The 15,728-nt window shown below is 28.4% G+C and overlaps 2 protein-coding genes across 2 annotated transcripts; one reads left to right on the top strand and one right to left on the bottom strand.

The window, feature by feature from the left end:
* Nucleotides 1-13: 13 nt before the first annotated feature.
* LOC107173744 (luciferin sulfotransferase-like) lies at nt 14-2,948 on the top strand. Its single transcript, XM_015524440.2, has 4 exons — nt 14-496; nt 637-736; nt 1,516-1,885; nt 2,487-2,948. Exons 1-4 carry the CDS (start codon nt 301-303, stop codon nt 2,793-2,795), a joined length of 975 nt encoding a protein of 324 aa, XP_015379926.1. The 5' UTR covers nt 14-300; the 3' UTR covers nt 2,796-2,948.
* A 4,030-nt stretch (nt 2,949-6,978) lies between these two features.
* Nucleotides 6,979-10,412, bottom strand: LOC107168574 (luciferin sulfotransferase-like). The gene is made up of 4 exons (XM_089224136.1): nt 10,174-10,412; nt 8,544-8,653; nt 8,297-8,472; nt 6,979-7,308 (listed from the first exon to the last, which is right to left on the bottom strand). The coding sequence occupies exons 1-3, from the start codon at nt 10,373-10,375 to the stop codon at nt 8,407-8,409; spliced, it is 378 nt and encodes a 125-aa protein (XP_089080262.1). The 5' UTR covers nt 10,376-10,412; the 3' UTR covers nt 6,979-7,308; nt 8,297-8,406.
* Nucleotides 10,413-15,728: the final 5,316 nt, after the last annotated feature.

Raw genomic sequence — 15,728 nt, 5'->3', positions numbered from 1 at the left:
TAAATATATAACATAGTCTGAGCACCTAAAACAATAATAAAATATACATTTTTCATAACGTATTGACCTTCGTAATTACGCAAGAGAAAGTGAGTACACACTTATTACTTTCACTTCCCCCCAAGAAACAAGTTTAGGAGAAAGTATATAGTTTAAAAGAAGAAAACGATTGGGTACATTCTGATCAAATTCAATTGAGTCGTGTGGGTCAGCATAACTAGACTACACCGTTGTTTGCTTACTTCATAAAAAAACAAAATTTAACGCTTATTTCACATAATATAATACACATTTTCAAAGATGTATATTAAATACGAAAATCTCGAGGATAAATTCGCTAAGAGGCTGGACGATTTGTTCGGTGTTAAAGACTGTCTGATCGAAGTAAACCCAGGCAAATGTATACTTCCGCCCAAGTACAAGGATTTGGGCCAGAGAATTAAAAACATGGAGGTCAGACCTGATGATGTATGGCTTGTGTCGTATCCAAGAACAGGTAATAATTTTAGTAATTTACTTCCGCGCGGGTTCTTAATGAGATATGAACAACGACACTGCGTTTTCAAACAATAGTGCGACATGACTAATACGTTAATATTGACTAAAACTTTTTTGTCTCTGTTAAATCTACTTTAGGAAGTACTTGGGCTCAAGAAATGGTTTGGTGTATTTGCAATGACTTGGATTTCGTTAAAGCCAAGAGCATAATTGGACAACTAAGGACACCGTTATTAGAGTAAGATACACCTTCAACAAATTCTATGTATTTACTACCTATTATATTTATATATTTCTAGCACACTATGCTTATAATACTTGTAATGAAAATAAATTTTTCTCTGACATATATTTAAATATACTTATCCAATGATAAATACTGGAATAATATCAATCATTTTTTTATTCATTCATTTATTAATGAATGTATCATATAAGATATATGCTACAGTTATCTACAGTACATAACAACGATTTAATTAAAACACTACCTATACTTATCAACTATGTCTATAAATATAGTTAAACATTGTTGTAGATTAATCATTAAAATAATAAAAATGTATAGTAAATATTAAGACTCGAGTTAAAATATTGAATTGAAATAAAATATATAACAAGTATATTTTAACAATTCAAATTAAATTATGAATTAAAAAAATTATAATGTTTTAATTCTTTTTGTAGAGATAAATAAATATGTAAATAGATAAACAGATAATTAAATATATTTATATTTATATTCCTACATAATCTGTTCAATCGAAAATAATGGATAAATGCAATCGACCAAGTAATAAAATATGCCTCTTTATTTTTACGTTAAAATGATTAATGACACAAAATCGAATAACGCAGTTGTTGGTCACATTCCTATGTAAGTTGCCGCAATCTGCTCTATCTGACTTTAAGAACGTAGTATAATCAAATATAGGTATACGCCATCTAGATCTGTCGTACTTATTACAAGTATGAAATAATTTATACTATCATATATTGATGGAATATATTGTTTAGACTAACAGCTATTATGGGCAATGACACTAGCAAATTAAAAGACGAACTTGGAAACTCAGTAGAACAAGTGGAGAACATGCCGTCGCCTAGATTCATAAAAACACATTTGCCAGTCCCATTGTTGCCCGAACAGTTGGAAAACGTGAAGCCGAAAATCATCTACGTGACACGCAACCCAAAGGACATGTGCGTATCTTATTATCACTATTGCAAACTAGTACACGGCTTACATGGGTCGTTCGAAGAGTTTTGTGATCTCTTCATACAAGGAAAGACACCGATCGGACCCATTTGGGATCACATACTAGGCTTCTGGGAACAAAAAGACAAATCCAACGTGTTGTTCATCAAGTACGAGGACATGAAAAAGGTGAGCAAGGGTCGTGGTTATGATAAAATAACTATACCTATTATGCTTAGGATATGTCTCAAGCGGGGCTATGTATTTACATAAACTATATGTTCGGAATGTAAATATGAGATATTTGATCTAATAAAAATGCGTGCTCGTCTCTAAAGACTTCTAGATTTAAAATTTAGAAATACTAATGTATAGTTTTTGGGAGGTTTTATTTTCAAGGGTTTACTATAAAGATTCGTTAAAAGATTGGTTTTATTGCAAAAAAATTTAATATTTTAATAATTTTAAATAAAATAGTCAACATCAATATTTTTATACAAATATTATAAATGTATAGTTTGACAAAAAAAATTATTAAATTTTTTAAATTTTTAACAAAAAATATGTTTTTAGATTTCTTAAATATAGTAAAATTTAATACGTAATCTTGCTTACTAGGAGTCTAGGACTGCTTATTAGGTTTGCATTTATAATGAGTAGTGCATGTTTAGTTGCATAGTATCACCTCTTTAGGTGCATATATCTTAGATTTATATTTTGAACATTTTATTTTTTTTATCCCCTAAAAAATATATTAAAATATTTTTGTCTTGGTTGAACAATATTATAGGACCTAAAACGAGCCATCAGACAAGTATCAGATTTTCTCGACAAAGATTTGACTGATGAACAGGTCTCCGCTCTCGAAGATCACTTGAGCTTCAACAGCATGAAAAAGAACCCTGCACTGAATTTAGAACCAATACTTGCTATGATGGAAAAACAACCATTAAACGAGACGAATCCTGACGAAACATTTATTAGGAAAGGAAAAGTTGGAGACTGGAAAAACTACATGTCAGAAGAGCTATCAGCTAAATTTGACAAATTCACAGAAGAAAATTTGAAGGGAACTGGCCTCGTTTTTGAAACGAATTGATATCATTGACACTATATTTATATATATATAAATAATATTTTTATATCACTCTTAGTTTATAAGTATCCATATAAAAATCTTCGTATAAACATGTGAAAAACGTTGTATGTACAAATTATATTATTAAATAACATTTTAAAGTTTTAATGAAAATTTTAAATTCTTCTTCACTATTTTTATAAATTGTATTATTCCAAAAACAAATTATCATCTCTCCATTTAGAATCTAAAATCCAATAGAATAAAGTTTTCCTGAATGTATACAGGGTGATTCTTTTAAGTGGGTACACTAATTATCTCGAAAAGTATTTACTTTTTTCAAAATATTTTTTACATGGTTTCAAGTTGTTAAAAAATCAACGTTTTTATTAAAAAATTATATTTTTAAATATTTTTTATCCTTATCATTTTTTAAGTTTTTTACTTTTTTGAATGACAACATTGAGTTTTAATTTCATATTCCAAAGCAGAATATTTTTCTAAGTATTTTGATTCATAAAAATCGAATTTAGGACGAGTAGTTTACGAGTTATATGTATTTAAAGTTTAGACAAGCGGAGTAGTGGACAAACATTTTGCGGGGTAACCCCGTACCACTCCGCTCTGCCAATCTAAACTTTAAATACTTATAACTTAAAAACTACTAGCCCTATAAATTTCGATTTTTATAAATCAAAATACTTAGAAAAATATTCTGCTTTAGAATATGAAATTAAAACTCTATGTTGTCATTCAAAAAAGTAAAAACTTAAAAAAATATAAGGAAAAAAAATATTTAAAAATATAATTTTTTAATGAAAACGTTGGTTTTTTAACAACTTGAAACCATGTATAAAAATATTTTGAAAAATGTAAATACTTTTCGAGATAATAATTAGTGTACCCACTTAAAAGAATCATCCTGTATATACTGACTTAAAGAAAATGAACTAAATAAATCGAAAATTTAAGTCACAGTCTTATCAACGTGCTAACTTTTTTTCATAGATTGGAATCAGTTCTAAATTATTAGAAAAGTCTTAACTAAATTATCTATGTTACATAAAATTAAATATCAAACAGATCAAAATATGCCACATTGATTTTACATAAAAAAAATATGCAGTTTAAAAGAGAAACATTTAATGACTTATACAGAATGTCCCACGAGGATTTACTTATTGTGATATCTCCCGAAATAATGGAGATATAAATATTTTGGTTTTGTAATAAGACTCACAAGGATAATAACTACACTTATTAAATATTTTAATTTATTTTAATGTTTTGAAAATAATTTTTTTGGAAATAATTAAATGAAAAAAAACATTTTTTAATTGTTCACCAAAACATTTAAATAAATTAAAAAATTGTAGTTTTTATCCCTGTGAGTCTTATAACAAAACCAGAATTTTGATATCTCCATTATTTCGTGAGATATCGCAATGGGTAAATCTTCACGAGACACCCTGTAATTTAGACGCCAAAACCTTAAACTAGAAATAATTTGCCATTATTTTAATATTTCCTGTCAACATTTTAAAGTAATTAAATGACCCGTTAATAATTATCACATAATATTAAAATTTGTAGTTAACCTATGAGTGTCTTTAATGAATAACTGGCTGCTTACTTCAAATATTTAGACTCATAGTTTTTAAATAATAAATTATTTTAAATGATGTATTCAAATATTGATGTATTTATTGTATTACCTACGGCCTTGTAGACATATTATATTACGTAAAAAGATTTTATACTAGGAATACATTTTTAATAAAATACAGTGGCGTACTCAAGGGGAGGGGGGGGGGTTGAACCTCCCCCATGACCTCACTAACCTATGTAGTCTTGTGCGTTCGTGCTTATATATAATATAACTCACAGGAGCAATTTTCTGAAAAAAAATTTTTTAAGGGAAAAAGTAAACAAAATATATCTATTTTAAATTGTATGTCAACATGGAATATACAACGATTGCATGCATTATCTGTTAAAAACTGTAATATTAGATAAGTAAGTAAGATAAGTAAGATTAGATCTCTATCAAACATCAATGTTGATAATCTATCAACATTTTTAAAAAGAAGATGACAAAGTCCCAGTGATAAAAACAAAATGTTCAAACCCCCCCCCCCCCCATTAAAAAATCCTGACTCCTGAGTACGCCTCTGATAAAATATGATAATATACTATATAATCAATTGAAGTTTATAAAAAATATAGGTATTTATCTAATAATTATAAACAACTACATACTGTCATATTAATATTTGGTTCTTATTTTAAATAATTCTAAATCAAAAATTTAGCTATTCGACGAATTACCGCACGTAAATCCTATTCAAACAAATTAAAAATGTTGTTAAAATAATATCATAATAGGAACTAGTAAGTAGTATCTAACAATAGTGTAGCAACAGCATGCAGTAGTATACTATCTGTTATATTATATTATGTTAAGGTGAATGTTGACACTCACTGCTGTTTTTGGTGAATGTCAACATTTTGAATGAATATTAAAAGTTTACCCACAGTCACCGGTAATTCACAATATTGAGTTTTGATGAATGTTAGAAATTTTTAGTTAAAATTGGAGTATAGACGTTCAACGATTGGTGTGTGGTGTATAATGTCATACGTAATGATTGTGAATGTTTAAAGATATGATATTGTTCACACAATAGCTGAAGGGAAAATTATGTTTGAGTAGAAACGCGCGTATAGTAATTTAATCAACGGTGTTTAATGATCTATATAATATTATCAGAGATGCATTTAACATTACGGTATCTGTCTGTTTGCCTGTATCCACTACCTATCTCTCTCTCTCACACGAAGCTTTTAGGTACTTAATCGGGTAATTCATTCAGGACATCCAATATAATAACATTGAGATGGTGGAACATAATGTTGAGCAAAGTGAATTAGATCGCATGAATTTAAAAAAAAAAAAAACGTGATTCAAAATAGAGCGGCAGCAAGAATGGGACTTGAATTACAAACTGAAAGAATAATACGTTCATCAAGACAAAAGTTCACTCCACCCAAACCTGGTGATACTGTTTGTATTCGAGTCCCTGATGTTGACCGAAGGCGTATGGATTGTAGTGATCGTCGTGCAGGACACGTTGAGCACAATACAATTAATTATTTAAACGACGTAGCACGTCTTGGTCAGTCTGGAAATGCTGTGGTTGAGAAAGATAGGTAAGAAATAATGTCGGGTTTACTACAGGATCCACAGAACATATTAGCAGTTGTCGTAGCAGTCGATAATGAATTTTACTCACTGGGCACAAAGGAGGGTGTAATAAATCAATTATACACTCGTAATCAATTTTCAGTCTTGGCCTAGCTATCTCTCCAGACACCGCGAAATGCCCAAAGAGCGCGGATGCCGCCCGTGACCGAAATTCGAACCGGCGACTGCGTGCGTCGCAACCGACGCCTTAGGCCGCTCAGCTATTCCACCCCCGCAAAACTTAAATTTATTACATCGAAATGTTAATATATAACATTGTGTATATATCTATGAATGTAAAATATTATTATGTGTATTTAGAATTTGTCTAACTGATAATAATTAGCCTAAACATAATTTATTATAATTTATAATATAAGACTTAAGCAACATTTTTCCCTTATTGTTATTTTTCAACTGTACCCAAAAGTTCAATTTTTGAAGGTTCAATATTATTAGGTACTCAAATATTATATTAATTATATTTTTTTTAAATCTTTTGAATGTAATACATTTACTTATTAATTCTAATATTATTTCTTTTTAATTTTAATAAGTTGTCTTTTATTTCTTCTCGTAATAAATAATATTAGCAGGTGCAATTTTGTGTATGGATTCTTGTTTATTTAAATTATAACTGTCAATTAACTCATTCACATTCAAGACTGCTTTCTTGATTGAATTACAACTTTTCTTTATTGCTGTATTACTATAGTATCTATTTCTTATTGATGTTGTAATAAAATAAAATAAAATTAACACTTATTATTATTAACTTATCGTGTCGTCGTAAATTAAAAAGTAAATATATGACAAAATAGTGAATTAAAAATGTTTAAAATGTGACCAAAAAAAATTATACGGAAATTTTGTTATTAGAATTTAACCATGTTAACAGGTTAATATTAAAATTAGCAAAGCGTCGGATATTATCGATAACAAATATTAGCAAATAAAAAATTAGCAAATCAAAATAATATGTAATTGCCTGTTTCATTTCTTCGTATTTTAAAAAGAGTTATCGAAAATCGTCTCTTCGATCCTATAGTAGCCAAGAATGTGATCAAAAAATCGGCTAAAGCAGACTTAATTGCATAAGTTGTTAGTGTACGTTGTTTTACATTTTACTTTTTTTTTTTTTTTATAAATGGTGAATTTGCTCACGGAAATCGAAAGTATACAATTTACAAAAATCTTCAAAATTTCCTGTATATCCCTCTAACGAACAACAATGGTGAAAATATGAAAGACAAGACAAGTATCTTTTGGATTTCTGGCCACGTAAATGATCTGAAAGTTCACACATAATATTGTTTGATTATTATTTATGATAATGAAATGGTTAAATAATTATACAAATATAATGATTATAATGTGTTCCATATAAGTTATACATTAGAGTATGATAATTTTTAAACGGTTAGTAAAACTAAGTTGATTATAATTTCCAAATTAAATATTAAATACACTTTTGTGGAGACATTCAGGCCGACAATATTTACCAGCTAAACTGACGTGTACAATACTATTGTATCAATAAAGTACTCACAATATAATTTTATGGTACGATCGTTAAGAGCGTACCTACCTACTATTTAAAAATCTGAAATGTACAATAAGGACGGAGAATTTAGCGTGACATAAACATATTATCATAACCCTTTTTATTAAAGACTATAGCAACAATTTTAATGTAACTCCATTATTAACTCCAAAATTAACTAGTTTCTTCCTTAGTAAATCGGTGAAATAGGTGGGTACGCCAAATGCGATGTGTGAATATAAAAATGTCTTACTAGTGGTTGAGGTTAGTTCTCATTACACCACTCATTTCTTTTTCAATTATATACGTATAACAATAGATATTACTGTACTAAATTGTATACAGATTGTTTGTTATTATATTTTTAATATAAGGAAATATTAAATTTATGTACTTATAAATTGAAATATTCGTATGGTTCTCAACATATGACATTTCAAATTTATTTTTGATATTTTAACATCGTGATTAAATAAGTGGTAGGTACTATCGAAAAAAACATTATCTTAATACTGTGGGTGACTATGGTCATTCGCGTTGAAGCTTTAAAAGGAATCCTTTGATTTTAATATTGACTAAAAAATATTGTGTAATGTATAATATTTCATATTGAATGGATAGAAAAAAATTACAGAATCAAACCTTCAAAACGGATAAACGTATTTATAAGAATATCTTCGCAGCAGTAATTTGGTACCTAATACTTAGCTTAATCACTTAGAATTTAGATCTTACTTTTGCTTTGGTACTTTGATCTCTAAGTTTTTTTGATAGAAGCTTGTAAGGTAAATGAGTCTTGATAAATCTCGGAGATTTTAATTAATTTATGAACTTGATCGAATCGGTCACATACAACGGTAGCTTGAGGTTTGGTTTTTCTGGCAGCACTTTTTCATTTTAATGGCGTCCGACTAAAATTGAATCAATAGTAAAAATTGTTAAATAAAAATATACGTTATTTTATATGTATAGTGAAAGATACGTAGAATAGTTTCTCTAAAAATGGAAATCTTTCGGGCAAAAATTGTTTGGCACCTTCGAGGTCTAAATCGTTTGCAATACACCACGTCATCTCCTGACACCACGTGGTTCCTAAAACATAATAGGTTTAAATTTTTTATACTTTTGGTTAAAGTCACTAAAAACAAACGCCTCTGAGCAATATTATATGACAACAAAAGAAGAACACTACTTTCTTTTATTATTATTGATTAACGGTATGACATTATATTCGCATGTCAATCATCGCCTCGCTATATCTATGATTTCCTATTCAACACTTCTATACTTGTATACATATAAAATATATACTAAAGTAATAATATGATACATAATAGAATGGCGTAGGTAAAATATTGTTATTCATTATCTCTAATAATTACTATGTTAGATTTTAAATACATAAAAAACAATGTTTTTCAAACCAATAATACGTTATCGTGACGGACGGCAGGTATCGTGTATCTATGCATTCTTATTTGATTTTTTTCCGGAAAACGTGTCCATTGCTATAATGAATGGACCTTAAAATTTAAATGTAATTGGCTTATTTTAAATATTTCTTGGGTACTTTGCAATTTGTTTCTGTTACAATATCTATTAAAATGTGAAGATATAATGCCGATGTCAAGTATTCGTCTCGCTTCGATCATCTCAAACAAAATGTTTAAAAAAATAATTTTTGAACAGGTCAAATATTATATTTAATTTATACTGTATTATGTATAGTACATGTATAGTACATACTGTATGTTAGTCGTTTTTGTTTATAAAAAAATTAAAAACTATTATTTATCGCACGTTTCAAAAACGCAGTGCATTTTAAATTCAGGCATCTAAATAACATTAATATTATTTAATATTTTATTATTATTCAATTATTTTTTATAAGCAATTTATAACCAATATAACTTGGTTCTGAAGAATATTTCTGAAAATATTATTTCTTTTTGAATATCTATAATAACTTTTACACTACATTTTACCAATAGCCGTATAGTATTTAAACATTAAAGTTAACATTTCTCATGCTATTTCAATAGATTGACCTTATTTTGTATTTTAGAATCGTAACAAAATAGTTTTTGTGATATTTTTTAAATAAAAACCTAAGGGCTTAAATTCTATTTAATAATAATAAAAGAACGCATTATTAAGATAGACACAGACAATAGAAAAAATAAATCATACGAAATATAGGTTATATATATGTTAAAAATATGTTTAGAGGTTGCATGTTCGAATCGTGATTGTATTGTAATAAACTAATCAAAATCAAGTTCGTTTATTTAGTTTTAAACTTGTTTTCATTATCTTTTGTAAATTATTATAGTTTTGTGAAAAGAATCATTGTTATCAGACTGTTGTCTGTAACAATAGGTACTATTATTAACAACTGGTATAAGTACATTTATATAAAACAAAAAATACTTGGATTTATAATTATTATTATGCAGTGCTATAATCGCATGTCAATATGTCTACATTTTAACGATGATTTTTAAACTGTTTGGAATGTGATGTCAATTAAATTTTTCATAAAAAATCTTGTTCGATATTTTTCAACTATATAGATTATACGTTTTTAGCTGGATATTTAAATAAATTGAAACCGGTTTTTAGATAACTGCAGACCCAAATGTCATCGTCCCTGATGCCTGATGTCCATATCCTGCGTTGTCCAAACTTCTTGAAGTACACGGGAAACACGACATCATTAACTTTAATGTATCCTTTTCGAAAGCTGGTAACGAAATACTTATTGAGAATGTCGGATGCTTCGTTGTCCACACTCGAATACGCTATGTTAGCCATGTTTACACGTAAAGCTGGTATGATTATCCTCGGAGACTTGTTCAATAGAAACTCTAAAACATGCGATGATAGCTAGCTGTTTTTATACATTTCTATAGAGGCGTGCTGTGTTATGGAGAGGGTATTCCATTATATTATGTATTAACAACTATTGCTTTGGCATTGAATGAGTTTCATAAATGCCTGGCTTGTGGTGTTTATGGTATATTAAATCCTTATGATCATTTCATTTTATAGAATAGTAATTTATTTAAATTGTTTATAGTCATCGTAAGCAAATACAATTTAAATTTAAAGTGACCGTAGAAGGTACATATACTGGTGGTAATACAAAACTTTGCTAGCTGTATAGAAAGTTCAAAATATAATAGTCAATCATCTCTGCAGGTGATGATTGTACCTACAGATTGATAAAGTTGCGGCGTAGATGAAAAAAAATTACACAAGAATCAAACCGCATTAACGATATTGAATATAATGTATAAGCAGTGGCGCCCAACCCATTATACCAGGCGTAACGATAGCTAACCTTTAACGATTTTGTAGGGGGTGGGTGTCCATACCTGAGTGGCTGAGTAATTGTTAAAGACATTAAGACTCGCTATAATACATTAGAAATAAGGGGAGAAGAATATTTAAAGAAAAATATTTAATAACTTTTGATGCATGATCCACGGTCGGAGACATTCTTTTTTATGTTTTGAGTTACCTCAATCTTGGCACGCTTCATTTTTCGAAGTGATTATATACGAGAAGTACAACAGTATGTCACTTTAAATTTTTTTGTGTTCACAAATTTACGCTGCAATATGTGACAACTGTTTAATAGAAAACTTAATAAATAATTATGTTGAATATTAAAAGTATTGTAAATTTGTAAATACCTATATGGCCACACCATTAAACTTAAATAATTTTACAAATAAAAAGCTTAATGCCTATAGATACTACTAGGAGTTATTATTTTATTATTTAGAAAGTTTACAATCTGTATTTGCTATCACAATGACACAATGACATGAATATATGCATAAGAATATAAAAATATAAAACAACACACGAAGCAAAAGACGAGGGAAATCATATCCAGCGATGGAACCTTCTGTGAGGTTACCGGTATTTTTTCCGAATCGAAATTCCCGAATCGTATTTTTCCGAAAGTCCGAATACCTCAATCTTTGTATAATAATAATTCTTGCTCTGCACTCTTTCGTATGCAATTTTTGACATTCCAATATGTTTTTCCATTTACTGGTAATTTAGAACGCACGTAAATAAAACCACCGTAAATTAATTTTGTTTCGCCCAAAATTTTATTTTCGGCCATGATGGTAATTGGTAAAGTAAAAATAAAACAATTTTACAATAAATGTCTCCGGTCACAATATTTACCGCCACTGCGGTGGCACCTCCAAGATAAAAGAATTTTACCGCTACCGCTGCAGTGTGTGGGGACCTTAAAACACACTAGTTCGAAGATGGAAGTAGAACGACTGCCGGTAATACGCGAATAACGCGACTACGCGACTACGATTACAATGTAATAATTACATAATTCAATATTATTAATAATTATGATATCGGTGTAAAATAGTGTAAAATACAAATTAGTTGAATGCGGTTAGGTTAGGTTATTTATGTAACGGCGGTGAAGTGCGATAAAGGCAAGAGGTAGTACCTTTTCATAAACACTATCTTTATCGCTTCACACGTCGCCCGTGGGCCGTGACAATATGCAATTAATTCAAATTTGAAATATTTTATTTCGGGAACAATAACCGTCGGGAGAAGATGTTTCGGATTTTGGGATTTTCGAGCAAAATACCATTCGGAAAAAAATGCATTCGAAGATTTCTATTCGAGAAAATAGGTGAGTACCCATTTATAAGTTATAACTATTGCTACCGTGTAAAAATCTTGAAAGTATCTTTACTAAAATTTTAATGACAATAATTATTTAATTTGATAACTATTACGTAATTACATAATGTAACTTACCAATTTACCATATCGTAAAAATTTAATATTTTTGCATTCGCTTGTGTAAATAATAATTCGCCAATCTAATAGCAGCGAGCGCACTTCAACTCTAAAACTATATTATAATCAGCATAATATCCATGAAGTTTAAACGGTATTTTTTAAATATATATATATATATATTAGTGAAGACATCGCAGTACCATTATTTGAACGAGTTCCTAAGAAAAAATTAAAAATGAATCTGTAACTTATATTTAAATATATTCACGGCTGCAATGTATTATATAAACTGCGTATTATTATGATATAGATCCGACATGTTGTGTTGCCTATATCGTGCGTTATGAGTATTTATAAAAATAATAATGTTGTTATGTTACCTACTATAAAATATAAAAAAATTACTAATGGCCGTTGTTGCCGATCTCTTATTTAGATCAATAAAAAAAAAATATATATATATATATATAAACATATTGCGTTGAAAATAATATATATATTTTTTTAACGTGATTGTAAATCACTAATTTTCGTGTTATTACTTATACTATAATTATTTCTGTTAGATTACGTTTAAAGATCTGTGTAAGTACCAACCTACAACCCATCTGCGCGTGCAGCATATAACATTTAATTAGTGTAGGTACCTACTATGTTTAAGAGTATACTACTTACTCGTAAGTAGATTAAACTGAATAAAGTAATAATAAATAACAATAATGTAGTAAACGATAACAAACGTCATGCGCATAAAATATGTATGTTACACGCCATAATGCACTAGTTTAAATAAATATTCGCCGAAAAATATTACGTCTAATAAGTTATTACGCTACGATACAGGTGACATGCAGATTGCAGGTGGCATATACATTTTATGAGCGTTTGGATATTATTATACATTAATATGTTAAGCGTATTAGTGCACGCAGTGTATGACGCGTGTGACTATCAGACTGTAAATATAAAAAAGCATCTCACGATTCTCACGTATAAAGACGTAAAGTGTTAAGTAATTACTTAAAGAAATAAACAGTTGAATTAAATCAATGCGTGTCAGTTTAATGATCGTATCGCATTAATAGTCTGATGTATATACTATCTTAAACTATTTTTTAGTTTAGTATAAAATGTTAAAATGGCAAACAGTTTTCCGCCACATTTGAAATGTTATACATTTATTTATCAATATTTTTCATTTCTTTTAGTGAAAGTCAGTAACAACATGCATAAAATGGTTTTTTTAGAATTCGGAATTTTTATGAATATTATTAAATCTTTTTGCAAATTTCAAAAGTTTTCATGTATAATATGCCATATTTATTTTCGTTCATATTTTACATGTATATTTTTCTAGCTCCGATAATTTTCGAGTTTCAAGCAATAACAAAATATATAAAACTGCTACATAATCACGGAATGCCACCAATATATACTAATAAACGAAGAAATTCAAACGTACACATCAGTGGAAGCAGCTCTCGGACCAGACGCTACCACCCATCACACACGGGTTTTCAAATTCTTAAAAAAAACTTAAAAAACCAATCAGTATAATAAAAAAAAAAATTGTGTATACTTATTTTATTGTGACTAATATTCTTTGCTGCTGATGTCAAATATGTTCAATAAAAAAAAAAAACATATAAAACTATACATAATGTTCGATTTTATTACATAAAGATGATAATTTTTTCAATTAATTTTGAACAACACCGCCCTTTCCCTCTTTTGAAATTTCTTGCTACGAGCCTAAAGCATTTAAATAAACATATAAACATAAGTATAACAATACCTATACTTCGTAATTTATTTATTAAACATAAGTAATTTTGTGCAAATTTCCACACAACCTTTGCTTAAAAACAACAACATTGGTATAATAAAGTCCGTCGTGTTAAAATCATGAGGTATTACACATATCGCGTTTTTTTATTATGGTATTCCCCATTAAGGCCTAATCCACATATATACAAATAAAACGACAATTTTATCCACACTTTCATCAGAGTAAATTACTATTAATAAACCATGATGAATATTTTTTTGTATTTAATGTATATAATATATATGTATATATAGGATGGTATTATTAGGTATGTAATTTGACGAAGGATCGGTACTATTGGCAATAATTAGAAAAATAATAAATTGATAATGGTAAAATTTGTTTAAGTCTGACCATAAACGTATTAAAAATTCTGAAATTCAATAATTGCATCTCAAGTTTTTGAGATTATATATGACGAATTTGTGGATTTCATTTTAAATCAATAGAAAATATCATAGGAATAATTATTTAAATTATTAAACGCAAACTCTAATGAAATTTTTACCTATCTAAACAGTTTATTTCAGTACTTTTACATTTTTCTACTAATTATCATAAAGTTTTAAATTACATGCGAGTTCATCATTAGGAACTTCACTTTTATGTTTTCTGTAGAAATTCGGGTTTTTGAATTACATGTATATTGGTAAAAATTGTAAGATTTACAATAAACTAATATTTGAATAGTTGCGATAAATATATAAGCCATTTAAGTATCTAATTTTGAATATATTAAATTGAAACTTTATTTACACTTAAGTTCTCGATTACTCGTTACTACACGAGCGCACAAGAGATTGTATATAATAAGTACAGTTAACCAAAATAAGTAAGTTATGTAATGTATAGGTACATACAATAACAGTTTTTACAAAATTATGTAATTTAGAATCTTGGTGAAATAATTGGATAATATCTATAAACCCTTCAAAAAGAGTAAGCTCATAGACCATTGTACTCAAGTTGTTCATTCTACGTGGTAATAACTATAATTATTCTAACCTCACCCAATTTTAACGATATACTAATTCATTAGAAGCCAACGGGCAAGTATCTTGGTATAACTATGAAGAAGTTATTATTTTTGACCCTTCAAAGTCCAAAGTACCAACTAGAACTAGACCCACTTTCCAACCAAAAAAGATCCTGAAGTAGAACATTTGAGCATTTACTGTTCCAAAAGGTGATAAGTGATGACAAACATACGCTCAAAAAAAAAAAAAAAAAAATTGTAAAATAATATATTCATCATTCAGCTGCAGAGGATCTAAAAAAGCACATGAATCGATACGTTAGATTTTTAAAAAATTGTTATGTTTTAGTTAACAAGTTGACCGCCATATGTGTAGTTTATATGCACGTGAAAATTTCCATTATTTCCCTTCATATTTTATCTATACTTATCAATTTTGTCTCGAGAATAATATATGCAGTGTTGTGTTTCCCAATAGATTACTGCGGAGCGCGGGTATTTTTATAAATAATATATAATAATTAATAAAAAACATATTTTTTTACATAAATCAAATTAATATAATC

Source organism: Diuraphis noxia, unplaced genomic scaffold (assembly GCF_037042655.1).
Source record: "Diuraphis noxia isolate RWA-SAM2 unplaced genomic scaffold, SU_Dnox_SAM2 contig0003, whole genome shotgun sequence".
In the NCBI taxonomy this organism is placed as follows: Eukaryota; Metazoa; Arthropoda; class Insecta; order Hemiptera; family Aphididae; genus Diuraphis; species Diuraphis noxia.
Note: the sequence above shows the minus strand (reverse complement) of the source record. Positions and strands in the feature narration are given on the sequence as shown.